We start from the raw sequence: 23,303 nt of genomic DNA on the forward strand, positions 1-23,303 counted from the left end.
TTGGATCGTAAGCATCCAAAGTATGGTCTGGTCAAGTGGATTAAGCTCGTGACAGCGACGATGGTGCTACACAACTTCATACGTGATTCACATCGAGAAGATCATGATTTTGTACAATGGCAAAGTGATGATGATGAAGAAGGAGAAGCAGAAGGAGCTGATGGTGATGAAGAAGGAGAAGAAGGTGATGATGATGATGATGATGATGAACATATTGTATATGAGCCGATCGGTGATAGAGCGATGGAAGCTTTGCGTAAGAGCATCACAGATGAATATGGTAGAGGTCGTTTACCGTATTAAATGTTTTAGTTAATGACTTTTTTTTTTGCTTATAACTTTGATTATCAGTTCTATGTGATATTTGAAATATTTGTTTTATTTATTTAAGACTTGATGTATTATTTAGCTTTTGTTTATGATAAAAAATATTGTTAAATCTACAATTTTACAATTTTACAAATTCATAAAATTAAAATATGAAATTTTACAATATTTTATTTATTTAAAATATAATTTTAAAAATTCATAAAATTAAAGTATGAAATAAATGAAAATTACGTCTGCGGCAACCAAACGAACGTAATTAAATCTAATTTCTGCGTCTGCGGCAATGTCCTGCATTTACGAAACGAACAACGGCTGCTGAAACAAACAACACTAATATAAACCAGTTTTGCTTTGATTCGAAGGTTTGAAGATTCAATTGAAACAAATACAAACTCCATCTCTCTCTCTCGGGTTTCTAATCATTGGAGAAGCATCAAACCATACCAGCTGCTGCTAATTAGATATTGATTGATATAGGAAGGAAGCAAAGGGGCTTTTTGCTTACTTTGAATCTGGTATGAAACGAGGATTCTCCCAATCTCCTTCCACCTCTACTCCTCCTCCTTCCTCCAGATTCAAACCCAACCCTCCAGGTTCGAATCGATTCCACTGAATGTTGTTTCCCTTTCTTTTGGGTGTGTCAAGCTTTTATTCTGACACTGTAAGAGATTACTTGTTTTAGGTTTGGAATATTTTGCTTAATATAATTTGTAAAGCTTAAAAAGTCAGATTCTTTTTTTAATTTTGGTTTGGGGTTGAGGACATCAGGAGGAGATTCAGAGTATGATGAAGAGGAGAGCACAAAGAACTTTGCGAGGAAAGTAGCTGATCATTACTGTTGGGGATGGATTTAACCCATCCACAAAGCCCATCGAACAAAAGGCCCAATCCAGCAAACCGAGTCGACGTCGGCGCAGAAGCCGATTCTCGAGGCTTCAACTTAACCAGGAAGCGCCGTTAGTCGAAGCGGAGAGCAAGCGAAGCGAGGCTGATCGACTAAACGGCTCGGAACGAGCGCCTCATAATCAGGCCCGAAGGGCCGACAAAGCTCAATCAGTAAAAAGAGATTAGGTTAAGGTAATCGAACAGAGTATAAAAGGAGAGGAAAGCAAAGGAGAAAGATCATGAACACTGAGCTACACAAACTTAGCGGCGAGATTAGGGTTTATCATCCGTACAATCATCTCTCTGCTATTTGTACTTTTCCGGTTTAAGCTCTCACGAGCTCCGGCCTGCTTTTACTTTCTCCACCTTTGTAACATCATCTCGAAATCTAATAAACGCCTCTGTTCGACCCATTTTTAGTATTGTTTACTTCACCGAGACCAAACTCACCTTAAACAATTGGCGCCCACCGTGGGGCAGAACAGACCTAGCGTTTCTAGACCGATATGACCACCGGAGGTACGAACCCTGATACCTCCGGAGAGGAGCCGGCACTCACGCCTCCTCCCCTCCTCTCGTCGGAGTTCATGAGTTCAGTCATAGCCCGACTTGCTCATCAAGAAGAAGTTCAGAAGACGACGAACGATCAACTCGCCGCTATCGTAGCTGCTCTTAGCGCCTCCACCGGTAACTCTCAACCGCTTCGTCGTCACCTTTTCAATACAAACCCCCCTACTCCGGCGGAAGGACGATCGACGAACCCAGTCGATCCTACTCTCCAACTCGCGGAAACCCTAGCCGCCGATGTTTTTCCTACAACGTCAGATCCATCGACCGTCCGAGAACTCGCCGAGCTTAAACTAAATTTCCAACAAATGAGTTCAAGGATCCACCAAGCAACGAGCGCAGTACCCGAGATTGACAGTGTCATCGCATCAACATCGCGTACTCCTTTCACCGAGGAACTGACGGAGGTTAAACTCCGAAAGATGGACAAGTTGCGCCTTCCAGAGTACAAACCAGGAGGAGATCCCGTCGAGCATTTGACAGCCTTCAATATTGCGGTAGCAAGGGCCAGACTTGCCCCCGACGAAAGAGACGCGGGATACTGCCAACTCTTCATTGAAACACTCAACGAGCAAGCCTTAACCTGGTTCTCGGGACTCGAAGAGAATTCAATTAGAAGCTTCAAAGAGCTCTCCTCGGCCTTCCTCAAGACTTACATCATGTTCACCAAGCGCGAAGCAACGGCTTCGACCCTCTGGAACCTCAAGCAAACGAAGGACCAGAATCTTCGTGATTACATGGAGCGCTTTAAATCCGTCGTGTCAAGGATCAACATCCCGGACCACATTGCCGTTGATGCCTTGAGGAATAATCTCCTTGTGGAATGTAAGTTCCGAGAAGATCTTTATCGATGCACCGCCACGACGCTGCAAGATGCCGTTGCTCGTTCCCATAACTTCATACGCATGGAAGAAGACACTAAAGCCATCTTGAGCAAGCACAACCCGGCGAAGCAATCAGCTCCTAAGAACGCCGTCACGGCTCACGTCGAACCCCGTCAGCACGCCCCAAGCGATAAAAATAACCGAAAGAACGGCCTCCTCTACGTTGTTGACGAAAACGGGAAGAAGTGGAACACCTTTCATCGGGAAACGGATCCTCCAAACGAATCCCCCCGAGCAACCGCCCCAGCCACGGTCGCCCAGGTCGATTCGGCAGCGGGATCTTCTCGGACCCCACCAGGGCTTACTAAATCGTGCAAACTCCACGGTGTAAAAGGCCACGACACTTCAGAATGCAAAACACTTTTCGCGCAATTCCTCTCCTCACTTGAAAGCGGTGAAATCAAGATTCCTCCTCCGAAGCCTAGAAGCGAGAACAGTTGGAGCAGAAACAAGGACAGGAAAAATCAGCGAAAAAATCCGGCTAAACCGCGCCAAGATGACCAAAGGCCAAGGAATGCCGAGCAAATCCCACACCCAAGCGACGATGGTGACGCCTCGGCCGACGAAGATCCGCCGGCAGCCAGACAAAGGATTGAAGTTATTCGCGCCCAACCGGAGTCCTCATCAGACGAAGAGAGTGATCTCGAGGAAACCCTCGACCCGTTAGACTTGCGCGTACTTCTCAAACGAAAGACCACGGCGACGAACGACAAGACTCCCGGATCTTCCGATCTCCGAGTCGAGCTCACCGCCAAAAGAAGTAAGCGTTCGCTGAGCCCAGGATCTTCGCTGGCAACTACCGACGATAACCATATCGTCGACCTACGAGATCAACTTAATGCGCGAGTCGGTGATCTGCGTACAAAGTTAGACCATAAAAAAGCCGGGCCGCCGAAGGAAAGCGAAGACCTCCGAGCTCTTCTCACCAGGAAGCAATCGAATACCAGGCCGCGGATCAACGTGATTATGGGAGGATCTCCACCATGCGGGGATTCTGTACGAGCGGTCAAAGATCACCGACGAATGGTGGACACCTCGCAGCGCTGGCCACAGAAGTCCCCAGCTGATCCTCCAATCTCTTTCTCGACCGAAGACCTTCTCGGAGTAAACTTTCCTCACAACGACCCTCTTCTTGTCGTTTTGGCTATTGACAAATATGACGTCACCAAAGTACTGATCGATACCGGAAGCTCGGTCGATATCATCTTTCGCGAAACTCTCGAAAAAATGGGAATCGACTTAAAAGACGTGAAACCATCTTCCAGAACTCTCACCGGCTTCAACGGCTCCTCTGAAGTGATCATGGGAACTATCCGTCTCTCGGTACAAGCTGAGGGAGTAGCTCGGATGGTCAAGTTTTCGGTAGTCAGCACCAAGGCTCCTTACCACGTGATACTAGGCACCCCATGGTTATACTCCATGCGAGCAATCGCATCAACGTATCATCAGTGCGTTAAATTCCCGGGAACGGACGGTACGGTTAAGACAGTAAGAGGAGACCAACGGGCTGCGCGAGATCTCCTAATCGCCACGGTCAAATTGCAGCGATCTCAATCACTAGTCAACTCGATCTCCCCTCCTGTAAGCAAGATCTGCCCACAAAAGGAAGAGGTGCTCGAAGTCCCAGTCGACGAATCGGACCCAAGTAAAGTGCTACGAGTAGGCGCTTACTTGTCGGACGAGATGCAGCGCACTATCACAGATTTCTTAAAGCAAAACTTGTCTACCTTTGCTTGGTCGATGACCGACATGAAGGGAATCGACCCGTCCATCACGACTCACGAGCTAAACGTAGACCCAAATATCAAGCCCATTCGACAGAAGAGACGAAAGCTGGGTCCCGAAAGATCCAAAGCAGTTGTCGAGGAAGTCGAGCGATTGTTAAGCGCGGGCTCGATAGCAGAAGTTCGTTACCCGGAGTGGCTTGCTAACCCAGTCGTTGTCAAGAAGAAGAACGGCAAGTGGCGCATGTGCGTCGATTTTACTGACCTCAACAAAGCTTGCCCGAAAGACAGCTATCCGCTTCCGAACATCGACAGGCTTGTCGAATCAACCGCCGGCAATGAAATGCTCACGTTCATGGACGCTTTCTCGGGATACAACCAGATCATGATGCATCCTGATGACCGAGAGAAGACGTCGTTCATAACCGACCGAGGAACGTACTGCTACAAAGTAATGCCCTTCGGGTTGAAGAATGCCGGTGCGACCTACCAACGGCTTGTCAATCGCATGTTCGCCAAACAGCTCGGTACAACGATGGAAGTCTACATTGATGACATGCTTGTCAAATCAATCCGAGCAGACGACCACCTGGTACATTTACGGGAGTGTTTCGACATCCTAAACGCGTACAAGATGAAGCTAAACCCGGCCAAATGCACCTTCGGCGTATCATCCGGAGAATTCCTAGGCTACATAGTGACGCAGCGAGGGATCGAAGCGAACCCTAAGCAAATATCGGCCGTGCTCGATCTACCCAGTCCAAGAAACTGCCGAGAAGTCCAGCGACTGACAGGCCGAATTGCAGCACTAAATCGTTTCATTTCCCGGTCAACCGATAAATGTCTCCCTTTTTATGATCTCCTCCGAGGAAACAAAAAATTCGTCTGGGATGATAAATGTGAGGAGGCTTTTGGTCAGCTCAAATGTTACCTGACGACCCCCCCTATCCTGGCGAAACCAGATGTAGGCGACGTTTTATCCCTCTACATTGCGGTCTCGTCCGCCGCAGTCAGCAGCGTGCTAATCAAGGAGGACCGAGGAGAACAACGACCTGTTTTCTACATGAGCAGGAGGATGACTGGACCAGAAACCCGGTACCCAACACTCGAAAAGATGGCCCTGGCCGTCGTCGAATCAGCGAGGAAACTCCGCCCATATTTCCAATCACATTCGGTAGAAGTTCTCACCGACCAGCCGCTCAGAACCGTCCTGCAAAACACGAACAGAGCCGGCCGTCTTACCAAATGGGCGATCGAACTCGGAGAGCTCGACATCACCTATAAGTGCAGAACCGCTGCTAAGGCTCAAGTCCTCGCCGATTTTCTCGTGGAGTTATCTCCGGAACTCGCTCAAGATTTGGAAACCTCGGATTCAACATGGATCCTGCATGTCGACGGTTCCTCGACGAACAAAGGCTCTGGAGCAGGAGTTCAGCTTCAATCCCCATCGGGAGAGCTCATTCGACAGTCGTTCAGCTTCGGTTTCCCAGCATCAAACAACGAAGCAGAATACGAGTCACTCATCGCGGGCCTTCGCCTCGCCAAAGCAGTCAAGGCAAAGCGACTCAGTGCATACTGCGACTCACAGCTTGTCGCCAGTCAGTTCAGCGGTGATTACGATGCGCGCAACGACAGAATGGATGCTTATCTCCGAGTCGTACAAGCATTGGCTAAAGAATTCGAATTCTTCGAGCTCACCAAGGTTCCTCGTGGAGAAAACGTCTGTGCGGATGCGCTCGCAGCACTCGGAAGCAAGCTACGCGATCAAGTCAAAAGAACTATTCCAATCCACCGAATCGAGAAGCCAAGCATCGACATCTCGACGGAGTCGGCTAACTTCGTCACCACAGAACCCGAAACAACGCCCTTATCAGAGACCAACGACGACTCCGAGATGATAGACCAAGATCAGCTACTACCCGACTGGAGGACTGAATTCATCCAATATCTCACCGCGGGCACACTTCCAACGGATAAATGGGCCGCAAGACGATTAAAGAGGCGCAGCGCGCACTATGTCGTCATGGAAGGAGAACTCCACCGAGTAACGGCTAACAAGGTCCTCCTGAAATGCATTTTTGCCGAGCAAACGCAGCTAGTAATGGCGGAGACTCACGAAGGAGCAGGTGGAAACCATTCCGGAGGTCGGTCACTAGCCCTGAAGATTCGGAACTTGGGATTTTTCTGGCCAACTATGAATACCGACTGCGAAGCATATGCCCGACGATGCGACAAATGCCAACGACACGCTCCGAGTATCCACAGTCCAACCGAGCTACTGCGAACTTCCGCAGCACCTTACCCATTCATGCGATGGGGGATGGATATCATCGGACCAATGCCGAATTCTCGCCAACGTCGTTTCGTGCTGGTATTGACCGACTATTTCACCAAATGGATTGAAGCAGAAGCCTTCGCGCAGGTTACAGAGAAGGAGGTTCGCGGCTTTGTTTGGAAGAACATTATCTGTCGCCACGGCCTGCCATACGAGATCGTGACGGACAACGGATCACAGTTTATGTCCGGAAACTTTAAAGATTTCTGCAATAAGTGGAACATCCGACTAAGCCCTTCAACGCCGAGGTATCCTCAAGGAAACGGACAAGCAGAATCCTCGAATAAGATCATCATCGACGGAATCAAGAAGCGCCTCGATCTCAAAAAGGGACATTGGGCTGATGAACTCGACGGCGTGCTCTGGTCGCACCGGACAACCCCCCGAGGAGCGACAAAATCTACCCCTTTCTCGCTCGCTTACGGGATGGAAGCAATGGCTCCAGCCGAGGTCAATGTAACAAGTCTCCGCCGGTCCAAGATGCCTCAGCATGTCGAACTTAATCAAGAAATGCTGCTAGATGCCCTCGACGGGCTAGAGGAAAAGCGCGACCAAGCCTTACTCCGAATCCAAAACTACCAAAACCAAATCGAGAGCTACTATAACAAAAAGGTCCGCTCGCGTCCCCTCGAGCTCGGCGATCTGGTTATGAGAAAAGTCTTTGAGAACACCAAGGAACCCAACGCTGGAAAACTCGGCGCAAATTGGGAAGGACCATATAAGATCACTCGAGTCGTCAAACCAGGAGTATACCGACTCGAGACTTCCCACGGAGAAGCAGTTCCACGAGCTTGGAACTCCATGCATCTTCGTCGCTTCTATTCGTAAAACGAGTAACCTGTCGGAACGAGTAAAATGATTTACATCACCGTTTTACTCCCAAAAAAAAAAAAAAAAAAAAAAAAAAACCCGAGTAGATGCACCCTACGGTCACTTCTACTCGTCCAAGTAAATGACTACCAAGTCACTTTTACTTGGACCAAAATGAACTACGAAAGGCTTGATCCTCCCCGGAGGTACGTAGGCATCCCCTCTACGGGGTCCAGCCCCAACCTAACAAAAACACATTTCGTCTCACTCTCCCGAGTAAAAGACCCATCAAATGATGCTAGCCCCTTAACTCGAAAGCGGCGCACGAGCACTCATCCCACTTGGTCGAAGATATCCTGATCAGATATCAAACGACGGGAAAAACAGAGTCCCGCGTCACCGATGCTTGAGGCATTGACCGACTCACGAGCGAAATTTCTGGATCTTATCGCAAATCAGAGAATAATGAGTTGGCCGACCAAATCTCTCTCGGTTACCGCGGAGCATCCAGATACCTTTTCCTCGGAAACTCGTTAAAACTCCTTGCCTTGTTTTTTCTTGTTATATATCTTTGATATTCAATTACGGACAAGGTTGTCAGGAACAACTTAATGAGAAACGAATTACGATTCGAAGCCAAATAAACACTTAATAGGAATTTCAAAGTTTCTACAGAATGCCGAATTCATAGATTCCGAGGAATCAAGGCAACAAAAAAAAAGAGTAAAAGAAGTTACAACAAACAACATGGATTATCAATCGACCACAGGAAGATCCTTGTCGCCACTGCCGTCACCCTCTCCGGGACCCGATACGCGGCCAAACTTCGTTGGGATTGCCTCGGTAACATTCGCGGCTGGCGTCTCGGTTGGAAGGTCGCCTCCCTTCCCCGGGTCTTCTGACGAGGAAGCCGACGAGCTGGCGTTCTTCGACGCCTTTGCAGAGGAATCAGTCAGCACGATGGTAGGCACAGCCCCGTCTTTCTGGACAACCGGTCCCTCTGATGTTCGCCCCGTTGGATCGACGCCTTGGTCGATATTCTGATTGGACGATACGGCCGTTTGAGCAGGTTTCTCCGTCGGGTCTGCCGATTGGGGATTTCGGTCGGCGAGGGGAGTACGAAGAGCGATGGCAGCCTCTGAATCGATTAAACCAATGTTCGATCCAAACGGGTCGAGCTGACGCCAAATCTCTTCGATCAGAAACCGGGATTCCAACACTAACGGGGAGAGGCGAAGGTCTTCTGCCGGAATTTCCTTTACTTCCAAGCGTTCTGCTTCCTCTTCATAGTGCCTCTCTTGCTCAGCGAAGAAATCGATGGTTTCCTGCGGGATCTCGACGCCTGAGGCCTTAATCTGCTCGAGACATTTCCTCGTTCCGAAGGCTTGGCTGTAGAGGCACCTAGCATCGTCATACTTGTCCCGTTGATCCTCACGAAGAGAAATCCTATGGAAGCGTTTCTCAGCCTTAGCAATCATGGCGATCAACACGCGAATCCTCTCGTGCGTAACCTCGTACCTACGAGATTTCCGAAGCCTGGTCATCTCCTCGGAATGCCTAAGCGATTCCGCGGCTATCCTCCTTTCTAGGTCGACCTTTTCCTTCCGCTGCTTATCTACCACAACCTCGAGGTTGTTCATCGCTTCCTTACACATCTGCAATTCAGCTGCGTCAGATGTTCGCGTCTCGACAAACGCTTTCCTGAGAGACCTCTCCCGAGCAACGGCCTCAGTCTTTTCTTGCGAAGACACCCGAAGAGCCTCCTCCACTTTCTTCTTGGCTTCTTCGCTCTCGCGGATCTGCTCTCTGGCCCGCCTAAGGGCCGAGTCATACTTCCCGATCAAAACATTCCAGTCGCCGTGACTCTGATTAAAAAAAAAAAGGAGAGACTTAGCCAAAATAATTTTAGGCTCAGGAAAGAAGGAAACAAGCAACCGCGTACCTTTACCGACGAGCAAGAAGCATGTTCATACTCATCTTTAAAGATGAGGTCCCCCACTGAAGGAAGCAAGTCAGGACCGCCTTTGACTAGTCGCAGCAAGCGAGCGCAATCCTCCGGGTAACAGGCCAGCGGGAGTTCTCGGCTGAACTCGAACTTAAACCCATCCTCCGGGGTCTCCTTGGGACGGCCGGACACACGGGTTTCGGAACCTTCCGTGATATGAGCCGAAGAATCGCCCCTCAGAGGGACTCGCGGTCTTTCAGAGGCTGGCAATTCCCTCGGAGTCTCAGAGAGGCCTTGATCACCCACTAAGGCTCCGCGATTCTGCTGAGAGCCTTCTCGTCTTCTCCGACGCAAAGCGATGGTCTCATTCTCGTCATCATCCGAGGTCCCAACCTCGGGAGTAGCGTCAGGGACCAAGGCTCGGAGTTCCTCTTCGCAAACCGAGGATGGTCGGGGCGCGGAGAAGTCTTGCTTCTTCGTTTTCTTTTTTCTGGGAACGTCTTCCACAGGTGGTTCCGCGGCTTTCCTCTTCTTACTACTCTTCTTCGAGGGATTATCCGGATCGGTTTGACCTATCTCGTCAGACTCTTTCCGAGTCTCCTTGCCTCTCTTCTTCTTCGAGGCCTTTCCCTGAGAAGAACCGCCAGCGGGCGCCTGCTCGGCGATAACGGGGACGACGTCCGTAATCTCGACTCCCGCAGAGCCGTCAGTACCCTTTTTGGCACCTATCTTCCCCGCCGTAATAAGGCTCAGATCGGGCAATTGCTTCATTGTTCGGGCTTGATTGATTTCCTTTTGCTCGGCTCGGGTAAAAAGAGACAACCGTTTCAGGGTCGATCGGTTGATGAGAGGAAGCAAGTCCGAAACCCAACGCTCTGCGAAAAACAAAGAAAAATCCCAATAAGACTTTGTTCGCTTGATAGGAAACATAAAGGAGGAGCGAGAACTTACGACTCGCAATCCGTTCTACAGATCTTTGAATTCTCTCCCGAGTAAAATCCTCCCAGTGATCTTGCTTCTGCAACGCGACAATCCGAGCACTCTCCTTCCAATCCTCGGGGTACGTAGCGAGATTCGGATGACCAACTACAAAAAGAAAATATAAGCGTTAGACGAGCACACACCACAATCGTCACATAAGATAGCGTGCAGTACCCATCTCTGCATTCCAGAGAACGCGGTAACCAGACTTCGGCGGCTCTTCGAACGCCGACCTGTTCGACTTCACGTAGAAGTACGAGCGCTGCCAGTCTGAAGTTTTGGTCGGATAACCCGTGACCACGTTATAGTTTGGGCGCATTCTCGTCGAGACGAGCCCATCGTCGGAAATCGAAACTGAAGTCAATTCCTCAAACGACCTCACACTCATCGATGTCCCCGCCTCAGCCGCGATCACCGATAAAACGACCATCAACCGGAGAGAACCGTTCATCAACTGGCTCAAAGCGACTCCTCTGCGGAACGCGTAAGCCGTGACGATTCGAGGAATCGGGAACCATAATTTCGTGTCGTTCCTGAAATACGACTCGTAGATGCACTGATATCCCTTCGGAGGCGACCAAGGCCTCTGGTCCCGCTTTGGAATGATGAACGAGACCCCGTGTGCGTTGAGATCTCGGAGGATAGCTTCCACCGACTCCACGGTGGACTTCGTCCTCTCGACGTTGGACCAATCTTGTCCGTCGACGACCGAAGGTCGAATTCTCCAAACCTCCATTGGACTCTCCTCGGCGAAGATGTTCCCGGGATAATAGCTGATCGGAACAATCGAGGTGTCGACCGCTTCCTGACCGTCGTCATCGCCCCGGAACTGTTCCCTCGCTTCCGAGACCAAGAGACGCTGCGATAAGTTCATATTTTCCGAATCCATCATCGCTTCGTGATGGGTATCGTCAGAATCCCGAGAAGATACCGCCCCCTTTCCCTTTTGTTCTCGCGTCAAACGACGGGGTGACGACATCTCGGATAATCGCAGATCTAAAAACAAAGATAAAGAGAGAGAAGGAGCGTAGAGAGAGAAAGTACCTTTAGCGCTGCGGAGAGAAATGAAAAGAAGTGGAGAGGGGGGGAGCTATTTATAAGAAAAGATAAGCGCGGAGATCAAGGCGCCATCATTACGCCTAATAAGGCCTAATTGGGCCTAAACCCAATTAGGCGCTGATGTTAGGAGTTTTCAAGGCTCCTAAGACAAATGTTGTAGTATAAAAGATTGTCGAACCAGTTCTGAGGGATATCAAAGCACTGAGAATGCAAGTACTCACTTAATCTAAGTGCAACCAATGATTTCGATGGGTTTTAAACTACTACTAAACTAGAATGCAATAACAGAATGATACTTTCTTAACTAAGGGAAAAGAGAACTCATGGGCATAGGGATTAGACCTTGGGTGATCAAGTATCGAATTAAGGATGGCAAATGATCAATCAAACTATCAACCTTAAGCCTAGACACAATTCTAAGCAAGCTCTATGTCTAGATGAATGCTCATTTGCTAACATATCTCAAACATCAAATGTCTTTGGTTGAATAATATGAAAGCAATCATTACTAACAAGTCTATTAGCTATCTTAGCATCTTTAACAACAAATGTCTTTGGCAAAGTATACTAAAAGCCTAGGAGAGTTGTCTCGGGCATTTCATCGAACACCTTTCGGGTGAGAAATGCCTAAGGATCAACAACTGAGTGGCCAACTCAGAAGATGCATTATGATTACTCTACTAGCAAGGAAATATGAATGATCTACACTAAAACATCCTAGCTCTAACCTAATCACCCTTAATCTCCCTAACCCATGAATTCAAAAGGTGATTACTCACTAATCTCCATGATTCCTCTTAAACCCATATTGGATTTCAGATTAATCATGTAAAGAAATAGATAAGAAATCAACAAGAACACAAGAACATAACAATCAAAATCCAAAAGATGAACTTCTCAAGAGAGTTCTTGTGTATTTCTCAATAGATCAAAAGATAAAAGATAATCTGCCACTGGTGGCTACAAAAGATGTTTAAAACATAGGTTTTTCCAAGTGCAAAACGTCCAAAATAAATTGCAAAAAGGTCCTTAAGAAATCATGATTTTCGGCAGCAAAATAACGCGGAGCGACTTGCAGGTGTCGCTCCGGGAAGTCGCTCCAGGGCCGATTTTTGGTGTGTCCGGGCGAGAGGTCGCGAGCGACTTTGGTGTGTCGCTCCAACGGGTCGCTCTGGATCGGGAGCGACCTTGGTAGGTCGCTCTGAGAGGTCGCTCCAGGCTTCGCTTCGTGTCGTCTCGCCATAGAGACGCGAGCGACCTCGGGGTGTCGCTTTGGGAGGTCGCTCCGAGAAGGGTGTGAGATGCGAGCGACCTCGGTGCGTCGCTTTGGGAGGTCGCTCCGAGAAGGGTGTGAGATGCGAGCGACCTCGGTGCGTCGCTCTGGGCAAGTCGCTCTAGCTTCCTACGGGATGAATATGGCGAGCGACTTCACGGGGTCGCTCTAGCTAGGTCGCTCTGAGAGGTGCTTTGGAGCGACCTCATGACGTCGCTGCGGAACCTCGCTCCCATGCTCTGCTCGTCCAATGATCACCTGTTTCACGTCCTTTAAGCTCCAAATGCATCCAAATGTCCCCAAGAACTCCATGTGGCACTCCAACACCTAATGAGGACAATGAATGCAAAATGCAACCTAGACATGGCTAAATCCTAATCTATATGATGAAAATGCTAATGGATGAATGGATAAAACAATGCAAATATGCAAGATATCAACTCCCCCAAACTTGTTCTTTTACTTGTCCACAAGTGAACTTTCTAGAACTCATAGGGAGAGAGGTTGAAGGTGGGAGCACATAGCCAAAAGAAACACAACTAGCACACTCTCTTATTACACTCTAGCTTCTCTAGGCCTATCTTAACTCTTTTTGTTCTTACACTCATCATCAAGCATCCACACATTCAAATCAACCAACTCTCACATTCATTAAGCACAAAACATCAGGTGAATTCTTGCAAATGGTCAGTTGGTCCAAGTCATTTGGTTGGGTAAGGGAAGGCTTTTATTCAAGTGATTCAAGAGGTTCAAAACATATGATCTTTAAGGTGGTTTACTCTCAAAACAAGTAGCCTTGACATTGCACATAATATATCTAAGAAAGGGACCAACTCATGCATACAATGCTCAATCTCCATTGTTCTACCCTTTTCCCAAACATACAAATCACACAATCATTTCCCAATGTCAAACCCTACTCACATCTCTCACCAAAAGATCCTAAGAACTTTAACTCCTTCTCTTTGAAATCTACAAGGGATTTTTCACAACCTCAAAACATTTCTTAGCTCCTAACAACTTTGCTAGCCCCCCTTTTTCTTTTTTTTTTTTTTTTTTTTTTTTTTTTTTCTATTTCTTTTTTTTTTTTATTTTTTTTTATTTTTTTTTTTTTTTAGGTTGGGGGCCAAGACTTTTCAAAACTAGAGCTAGAGGTTCTCTACTTATCCCAGAAAATCGATTCACTTAAGCACAAAGAGTCTATCCTTTTTATTTTTCATTTCTCCCAAATCATGATCACAACACTCACCCTCCCACCTATAGCTAGACAAAAGAGTGTCCAATCTAGCAAAAATGAAGATCAAGCATTGTCGTTCCCGATACTCTCAACATTATGCGCATGTAAGACTTTCCGAAGAAGGCCTCACTCATCAAACAATGAAAGCTTAAAAGGAAGGAAAGGTTTTGGGAGTGGTCTACCACTAGAGTTTGTCAAAAAGATTGGCATAAAAGATGTGACAACTCCAGTGTGTATAGCCATGACTCAGTACACAAGGGACCCTAAGCAAGAAGCATTAAGTTCATTCATTTCTAATAAGGTTGTAGTTGGCTTCAAAGACTGAGTTTCAGCAATCAACAAGTTTCAGGAAGAGTTTTCAAGGCTCGAAACATACAAGTCTTTTTGAGAGGTGCAAAAGCTAGTCAAGTGCAACGTAGTGTTCTTTACAAGGCATTCAAATCATTGCTCCCAATGCAAGTGAATGCAACCTATATGCTCTAGACTCTCCTAAAAATGCAAATGATGCAAACTAAATGATTGATTTTTTTTTTTTTATCTATGCAAATAGGTATGCCATGCATGACTCAATGAAACAACATCAAAGCAAACATGATCAAATACTTGGTACCTCCCCCAAACTTGAGTGACACAGTCTCTGTGTCGTCAAGTAGAGAGAGAGATACCGAAAAGAAGACTAATATGCAAAAATGAAATGGTATATACAAGGGAGTGTGGTGGGTTACCTTCTATATGGAATGAGTAGAGGGAGATGCTCCCTCCTCGTCGTCCTCAGGTGGTAACTCTTCAAGGTGCTCATCAGCAGGGGTGTCCATCTCTTCAATGTAGAAGGCTTGCCCGAACACAGTTGGTTTCCTCATTTTCCTCTTGATGTCAAAGTGGAGGATGTTCTCTTTACCCAAATGGAGATCAATCGTGCCTTCCTTCACATTAACAATAGCTCCTGCTGTAGCTAAGAATGGTCTTCCTAGAATCAATGGATCTTGAGCCTCCTCACCCATCTCAAGCACCACAAAATCTGTAGGTATCTCATACCTTCCAATCTTCACAGGGAGGTCCTCTAAGATGCCCACAGGATACTTCACTGAACGATCAGCTAACACCAGAGAGAGTCTACACTTCTTGAACTGGGTGAATCCAAGCTTCTTTGCAACAGACAAAGGCATCAAGCTGACACTAGCTCCCAAATCGCAGAGACTTTTCTCAAATACCATAGGTCCAAGAGCACAAGGTAGTGTGAAGCTTCCTGGATCCTCTAATTTCTCTAAAGCATCAAGCCTCTGGATGATGGCATTGCACTCATGGGTAAGAATCATCATGCCTTCCATCTCCTTCTTCTTTGCAGCTACAGCATCTTTCAAGAACTTGCTGTATTGAGGAATCAACATAAAAGCATCGATGATGGGCATTGCAACCTGAGCTTCACTCATTTGCTTCTCAAACAGAGCCTTGTATTTCTCTAGCAGCTGCCTCTTGAATCTACCAGGGAATGGTAGTTTGGGTTCATAGGGAGGAGGAACAAAAGAACTTTCACTTGCTGGAGTAACAACTTCACCATCTTTTACTGTCTTCTTCTCTTCCCCAACCTTTCCTTTACCTTTGGCTTCTACTATCTTTTCCAAGATCTCGTCATTGATCTTCTCATCAACAATCACCACTTCATCATCTATGTTGATGGCAACCCCCTCACCTAGTTTCTCAGCATCCTTGGTGAGGGTTTTAGGAGGTAACTGTTTACCACTCCTAAGGGTGATAGCTTTGGCCTCCTTGGGGTTTTGGTCAGACTTTCCAGGTAGAGATCCTTGCTGGCGATTCTGGTGAGTGTTCATGGAAGCAAACTGATTCTCTAAATTCCTGACTGTAGAAGCAAGGTGAGAGAATTTGTTGTTGAGCTCATTGTAGCTCCCATCAATCTTGGTATGAAGGTTCTTCAACTCATAACCAACATGCTTCTCACTTCTAGTCTGAGACTCCAAGATTTGTTTCAGTAAGGTATCAGTGCTGCTCTCTTGAGGAGCAGAGGAGCCAGACGAGGGGTTTTGCTGAGGCTGATAGCTGCCTTGCTGGTTGTTTCTAGGCGGATAACCACTCTGTTGGTTGTTGGGATAGGATTTCTGTTGGTAGTTGTTGTACTGAAAGTTGGGCTCCTTTTTGTACCAGCTACCATTGTTGTTGATGAAGCACAACTCTTCCTGACCTTCCAAACCCTCAACCTCATTGACAGCAAGTGGATCTTCCTGCCTGGAGTTACCAACAAACTTCAGCTGCTCTTGGGTGGCTTTTTCAGCAATGAGAAGGTCGATCTTGTCTTCCATATCAGTATCCAATCTCTGCAAGTGAGCCTGTTGCTCTTCTTCTCTTCTCTTTCTAGCACACTCTCTCTCTAAAGCTCTGATATCTGCAGCTCTTGGAACTAGGTTTGATGGACCCCTGCTCCTCAAGTGCATACACCTGTAGATTAAAGGGAGGTGAAGAAGAATCAGTAACAAAAGAAAATAAAAATGACTTAGTCTCAAGCAAGTGACTAAATCTCAATGTTTAAATCTACTCAGAATTTGGCAACGGCGCCAATTTGATGTTAGGAGTTTTCAAGGCTCCTAAGACAAATGTTGTAGTATAAAAGATTGTCGAACCAGTTCTGAGGGATATCAAAGCACTGAGAATGCAAGTACTCACTTAATCTAAGTGCAACCAATGATTTCGATGGGTTTTAAACTACTACTAAACTAGAATGCAATAACAGAATGATACTTTCTTAACTAAGGGAAAAGAGAACTCATGGGCATAGGGATTAGACCTTGGGTGATCAAGTATCGAATTAAGGATGGCAAATGATCAATCAAACTATCAACCTTAAGCCTAGACACAATTCTAAGCAAGCTCTATGTCTAGATGAATGCTCATTTGCTAACATATCTCAAACATCAAATGTCTTTGGTTGAATAATATGAAAGCAATCATTACTAACAAGTCTATTAGCTATCTTAGCATCTTTAACAACAAATGTCTTTGGCAAAGTATACTAAAAGCCTAGGAGAGTTGTCTCGGGCATTTCATCGAACACCTTTCGGGTGAGAAATGCCTAAGGATCAACAACTGAGTGGCCAACTCAGAAGATGCATTATGATTACTCTACTAGCAAGGAAATATGAATGATCTACACTAAAACATCCTAGCTCTAACCTAATCACCCTTAATCTCCCTAACCCATGAATTCAAAAGGTGATTACTCACTAATCTCCATGATTCCTCTTAAACCCATATTGGATTTCAGATTAATCATGTAAAGAAATAGATAAGAAATCAACAAGAACACAAGAACATAACAATCAAAATCCAAAAGATGAACTTCTCAAGAGAGTTCTTGTGTATTTCTCAATAGATCAAAAGATAAAAGATAATCTGCCACTGGTGGCTACAAAAGATGTTTAAAACATAGGTTTTTCCAAGTGCAAAACGTCCAAAATAAATTGCAAAAAGGTCCTTAAGAAATCATGATTTTCGGCAGCAAAATAACGCGGAGCGACTTGCAGGTGTCGCTCCGGGAAGTCGCTCCAGGGCCGATTTTTGGTGTGTCCGGGCGAGAGGTCGCGAGCGACTTTGGTGTGTCGCTCCAACGGGTCGCTCTGGATCGGGAGCGACCTTGGTAGGTCGCTCTGAGAGGTCGCTCCAGGCTTCGCTTCGTGTCGTCTCGCCATAGAGACGCGAGCGACCTCGGGGTGTCGCTTTGGGAGGTCGCTCCGAGAAGGGTGTGAGATGCGAGCGACCTCGGTGCGTCGCTTTGGGAGGTCGCTCCGAGAAGGGTGTGAGATGCGAGCGACCTCGGTGCGTCGCTCTGGGCAAGTCGCTCTAGCTTCCTACGGGATGAATATGGCGAGCGACTTCACGGGGTCGCTCTAGCTAGGTCGCTCTGAGAGGTGCTTTGGAGCGACCTCATGACGTCGCTGCGGAACCTCGCTCCCATGCTCTGCTCGTCCAATGATCACCTGTTTCACGTCCTTTAAGCTCCAAATGCATCCAAATGTCCCCAAGAACTCCATGTGGCACTCCAACACCTAATGAGGACAATGAATGCAAAATGCAACCTAGACATGGCTAAATCCTAATCTATATGATGAAAATGCTAATGGATGAATGGATAAAACAATGCAAATATGCAAGATATCAGGCGCGTGGTCGACAGATGCGCCGGTCCGTCTTCTCGACCCGTAAGCATTTATCTCACGATCGCAACGCGTGAAAAACGGACGCGTCAATCCACTCTCTCGATCGAGAAGTATCGATTGAACGGGTCGACTCCTCAACGGTCAGTCGCTTGCTCGGGTTGAACCTTTTGTTCTCCGAACCACAGACACCAAATTCATCGAGGATCGATTGCTCGACCATCAATAAACTGGGGGGGGACTTACTGTTGGGGATGGATTTAACCCATCCACAAAGCCCATCGAACAAAAGGCCCAATCCAGCAAACCGAGTCGACGTCGGCGCAGAAGCCGATTCTCGAGGCTTCAACTTAACCAGGAAGCGCCGTTAGTCGAAGCGGAGAGCAAGCGAAGCGAGGCTGATCGACTAAACGGCTCGGAACGAGCGCCTCATAATCAGGCCCGAAGGGCCGACAAAGCCCAATCAGTAAAAAGAGATTAGGTTAAGGTAATCGAACAGAGTATAAAAGGAGAGGAAAGCAAAGGAGAAAGATCATGAACACTGAGCTACACAAACTTAGCGGCGAGATTAGGGTTTATCATCCGTACAATCATCTCTCTGCTATTTGTACTTTTCCGGTTTAAGCTCTCACGAGCTCCGGCCTGCTTTTACTTTCTCCACCTTTGTAACATCATCTCGAAATCTAATAAACGCCTCTGTTCGACCCATTTTTAGTATTGTTTACTTCACCGAGACCAAACTCACCTTAAACAATTACAGTCGAAGAACCAACCAAACCTTGGAAGAGAGAGAAGCTAGTCCCATCATTCATTTGAAGAAACTTAACAATTGGGTTTGCTGATGACTCACTCCGCTCTTTGTTGTTTCAATGATATATATTGATTATTTGTTGTTCTCTTTGCAAAAACGAAACAGATTAAAAGTGTGTTGATCCAGCTTTATGCTCGTCCTGACGATGCTGTTCTAGACCTTGCCTGTGGGAAGGTTATTGTACTCTTGTTGTGTTCATGTTTCTTAAGACTGATTGCTTTATCATCTGCCAGGGTGGTGATTTGATCAAGTGGGACAAGGCAAGGATCGGGTACTATGTTGGAATCGATATTGCTGAAGGCTCGGTATGTGTTCTTTTTCTGTATCTCTATATATAGATATGTGTAATGATTTTATGTGGGACAGATTGAAGATTGTCGAACGCGTTATAATGGGGACGCAGACCATCACCAACGCCGTAAGAAGTTCAGCTTTCCCTCCCGTTTGTTATGTGGTGATTGTTTTGAGGTATAAGCTCCTAGATTTTAGTTTCTTGTCATGATACTATCAGGGAAGTCAAAGCTTCATTTGTTGTCAATCTCAGGTAGAACTAGACAAGATTCTTGAAGAGGATGCCCCTTTTGATATCTGCAGTTGCCAGGTTCATCTTTCATAAGTCATTTGTTTCCGCCAAAGATTCATTATCCAGTTCCACATAACATGTTTGGTGGAATCTAGTTCGACTTTTTAAAACTAGGTTGCGTACAAATAGTTATTCGAATGATGTGTAGTTAAAGATAATGAATTATTGTTTAAATTTGTAGTTTGCAATGCATTACTCATGGACTACTGAGGCACGTGCACGACGAGCTTTGGCTAATGTCTCAGCTCTTCTTCGTCCTGGAGGCGTCTTTATCGGAACAATGCCTGATGCCAATGTTATTATTAAAAAACTTCGACAAGGTTCCTTTTTTTTTTTGCTTAAATTTTGATTTTATAAACATTTTAGTTGTGCGTTAAGTCTTCACACTGATCTTATACACATGGAGTTCTCTTCAGCTTATCTGTTTCTTTGTCTATATTGAATACACAGCTGAAGGTATGGAGATTGGTAATAGTGTGTACTGGATTCGTTTTGGTGAAGAATATTCTCAAAAGGTGTGTTACTTCTTCTGTTATTTACAAAGTTCTTATAGTTTTCTCTTGTTCCATGTTAATGATGATTCTCTTTTATGCTTCAGAAGTTCAAATCTAGCAGCCCCTTTGGTATTGAATACGTCTTTCATCTTGAGGTACTACAATCTTCTTGAGTAACTCACTTAGTACTTTACCTCAGAAACTGAAGCATGTAGAATAAGTTTTAGAGATGTTTTGTGATAGGATGCTGTTGATTGCCCTGAATGGATTGTGCCCTTTAACATCTTCAAGTCTTTAGCCGACGAGGTAACTAATTTTACTCCTCTCCATGTTCAAACATTATTTATCATTCAAGCAGGTTGACATTGTCCCATGAACAGTATGATCTAGAGTTGGTGTTTGTGAAGAACTCACACGAGTTTGTCCATGAGTATATGAAAAAACCGGAGTTTGTAGAACTCATGAGAAGGCTTGGTGCTTTGGGTGATGGTAATCAAGACCAGAGTAAGTCTTAGTGTTTTGACTCTGAACCAAATTTGCGATAGAAACATAACTATATGTTTGGGACCATTTTATATCCAGGCACGTTATCAGCTGATGAATGGGATGCTGCATATCTATACCTCTCTTTTGTCTTGAGGAAGGTTTGTCTTCTCTCTTTCATCTTCTTTCGGTTTTAGTTCTTTCCCTCCCTGATTCAGGTATGTTTTAATAGAGAGGAGGAGAATCTGATGGAGGTCAAAGGAGAGGAGGGAGGAGGAAGAATGGGAAAATGAACTTATCCAAAGACGATGTTTTGTATATTGATAACTGAAGTGTTAAAAGAGTGTAATTTTGCACAATGGCCCAAAACTGTTTTTCTGTGCTATGCTTTAGTAGAATATACCATCAGGACTCTGACCATCATCATCATCAGCATGATAAAACTCATGATTTGTAGTATGTTATTCGCAACTCACTTTGTATAACAGGTTCAAAGGCGTTTTGTTTGTGTTGTTTAACCAAAACCAGAAAGAACTCAACCAAGACCAATTTAAATTTATTTCATCGATGTCCAAACTGTTCATATATATTTTTATCTAAAATACTGAAAACTGAAGGAAACTTACCAAATCGAACACCCAAAGACCCATTGTGTATTGAGAAAGTTGAGAAAGATCGTACTGTTGTTTCTTTTCTTTACGAACATCTTGGAGACCCTCCGTTTGAGATAGAGACTTCCATTTCGAGGTTTTGAACAAAGTTTTACTTTTACCTTATGAATTTGTATTAATTTTTTCAGTTTTTTAAAAAGCTGAAATTAAAGCAAATGGTTGTTTCTTAGATTCAAAAAAGACGTTTGTCGGTTTTAAGAAAATTACACAAGAACCTAAATAAGAATTATATTCATCTCTGCCTATCAGAACGGCAGAACCTAATTAATACTGAAGATTTTTGTGTTGTAAAGTTGATTCATTTGAACAATTCATATACTTAAAGCTAAATGATTCATTTGAACAATTCATATAATTAAACTAAAATGTTTCAATATTTTCACCCTTTCGATGAAATTTCAAATTTATTGGTAAATCAAAAGAATAAGCATTTGCACCATTTATTTCGTACCGACAACAACATAGTTTTATTAGTTGCAAGCCTTCGTAACAAAGATAGAATCCTTTTGATACAAAAAGCTAAATATATCTATATCTAAGCATAGGCAAACTATATACACTTTTGTAATTTCATAGGTTAATCATTATGTGATTATCAAAAAATGCACAAGTTCAATAACTAATGTTAAAGAAATAGCGTTACTTTCTCTTTAGGATTATTCAACTGAGTATTATAAACAAGCTAATTCTCAAGAATATAATCAATCATAGCAGATCGAAAAAGCTGAAACAAAAAGTCTCTCCATTATTTGCTCTCTTCGTATTGTTATCATCAGTCCTTTATTCCTTTTTTCTTTACTGGAGTGAAAAATTGTTTTCTGTTTATCAGTTAGATATTTTCTTTAATTGATATATTTTATATATGATGCAAAAATGAGGTATTGCTATCATGCGAGCAGAAAAACAAATAATATGTCTTATGCTCTTATCCAAATATAGACGATCATCCTCGTACTTTTGATTTTATAGAGACTAGATTTTTTAACCGCGCTACGCGCGGATAAGATATTATATGTATTTCTCAATTTTGAAAAAAATAATGTATAATATTGTATTACATTATGTAAAGAATATAAAATAAGACTACATAACATAAATATATTTTTTAAATTTTCTTTGTGGAAATCATTATGTTGTTTGATTGTTCTATTTGATTCACATATTTGCATAGTTATTTGTGATAGATGAATAACTATATTTTTGTTATCAGTAAATAATATATATTTATTATATAATATAAGAAAAATAAAATTATTTACTTTTAAAACAAACTTGTCTCATGTTGGGGACTCGGTTATAGACATATCATATTCGAATGAGGCATTTTTTAGTTATCAATCTTCTTAACAGTCAAGAAACAAATCTGAATATCAAAACAATATCTCATACGATCTCTTTGTGGAATAATTGCTCTGGAAAAATTGAATTTATGCATCAAAAATGATTGGAAATAGATGTGCAGATGTGAAAATAAGTCAGCTTTACAAAGTACTATTCATAGTTCATATATCATTTATCTCCATCCTATTTTTTTGTCCATCCTTTCATAAATAACTGATGTTAATTAATAATAAACTTTTGGCTAGCAAAAAAATCAAATTTGTCTAATTATCGCTTAAATTGTCTAACTGATATATATATGCATTTCTCAATTCTAAAAAAATAATGTATAATATTGTATTACATTATTTAAAGAATATAAAATAAGACTACATAACATAAATATATTTTTTAAATTTTCTTTCTGGAAATCATTATGTTGTTTGATTGTTCTACTTGATTCACATATTTGCATAGATATTTGTGATAGATGAATAACTATATTTTATTATCAGTAAATAATATATATTTATTATATAATATAAAAAAATGAAATTATTTACTTTTTAAACAAAGTTGTCTCATGTTGGGGACTCGGTTATAGACATATAATATTCGAAGGAGACATTTTTACAGTTATCAATCTTCTTAACAGTCAAGAAACAAATCTGAATATCAAAACAATATCTCATACGATCTCTTTGTGGAATAAATGCTCTGAAGAAATTGAATTTAGGCATCAAAAAGG

The 23,303-nt window shown here is 44.2% G+C and overlaps 2 protein-coding genes across 4 annotated transcripts; one reads left to right on the forward strand and one right to left on the reverse strand.

Moving 5' to 3' along the window:
- The first annotated feature begins 626 nt into the window (after positions 1-626).
- On the forward strand, positions 627-21,070 carry LOC106346002 (mRNA cap guanine-N7 methyltransferase 1-like). 3 transcript variants are annotated; one of them, XM_048737685.1, is made up of 15 exons: positions 627-692; positions 808-923; positions 1,099-1,161; positions 18,947-19,026; positions 19,110-19,178; positions 19,238-19,309; positions 19,371-19,472; positions 19,549-19,605; positions 19,769-19,907; positions 20,038-20,102; positions 20,186-20,236; positions 20,325-20,387; positions 20,462-20,585; positions 20,664-20,725; positions 20,797-21,070. In XM_048737685.1, the coding sequence occupies exons 2-15, from the start codon at positions 848-850 to the stop codon at positions 20,893-20,895; spliced, it is 1,122 nt and encodes a 373-aa protein (XP_048593642.1). In that variant the 5' UTR covers positions 627-692; positions 808-847; the 3' UTR covers positions 20,896-21,070. The 3 variants fall into 3 exon arrangements, with proteins under 3 accessions (XP_048593642.1, XP_048593639.1, XP_048593645.1); XM_048737682.1 differs by having other exon boundaries at positions 683-923; XM_048737688.1 differs by lacking the exons at positions 627-692; positions 19,110-19,178 and having other exon boundaries at positions 717-923.
- Positions 8,165-10,410, reverse strand: LOC106352811 (meiosis-specific protein ASY2-like). The gene is made up of 2 exons (XM_048737679.1): positions 9,478-10,410; positions 8,165-9,400 (listed from the first exon to the last, which is right to left on the reverse strand). Exons 1-2 carry the CDS (start codon positions 10,408-10,410, stop codon positions 8,291-8,293), a joined length of 2,043 nt encoding a protein of 680 aa, XP_048593636.1. The 3' UTR covers positions 8,165-8,290.
- Positions 21,071-23,303: the final 2,233 nt, after the last annotated feature.

The sequence above is a fragment of the Brassica napus genome, chromosome A1 (genome assembly GCF_020379485.1).
Source record: "Brassica napus cultivar Da-Ae chromosome A1, Da-Ae, whole genome shotgun sequence".
Taxonomy (NCBI): Eukaryota; Viridiplantae; Streptophyta; class Magnoliopsida; order Brassicales; family Brassicaceae; genus Brassica; species Brassica napus.

Coding starts and splice junctions, on each gene's coding strand:
- LOC106352811 (XM_048737679.1), bottom strand. CDS start 10,410: ATGTTTCCTATCAAGCGAACAAAGTCTTATTGGGATTTTTCTTTGTTT. Junction 9,401..9,477: donor CTTCTTGCTCGTCGGTAAAG/GTACGCGGTTGC, acceptor TTTTTTAATCAG/AGTCACGGCGACTGGAATGT.
- LOC106346002 (XM_048737685.1), top strand. CDS start 848: ATGAAACGAGGATTCTCCCAATCTCCTTCCACCTCTACTCCTCCTCCT. Junction 19,027..19,109: donor TGAAGAAACTTAACAATTGG/GTTTGCTGATGA, acceptor AAAACGAAACAG/ATTAAAAGTGTGTTGATCCA. Junction 19,310..19,370: donor TCGATATTGCTGAAGGCTCG/GTATGTGTTCTT, acceptor TATGTGGGACAG/ATTGAAGATTGTCGAACGCG.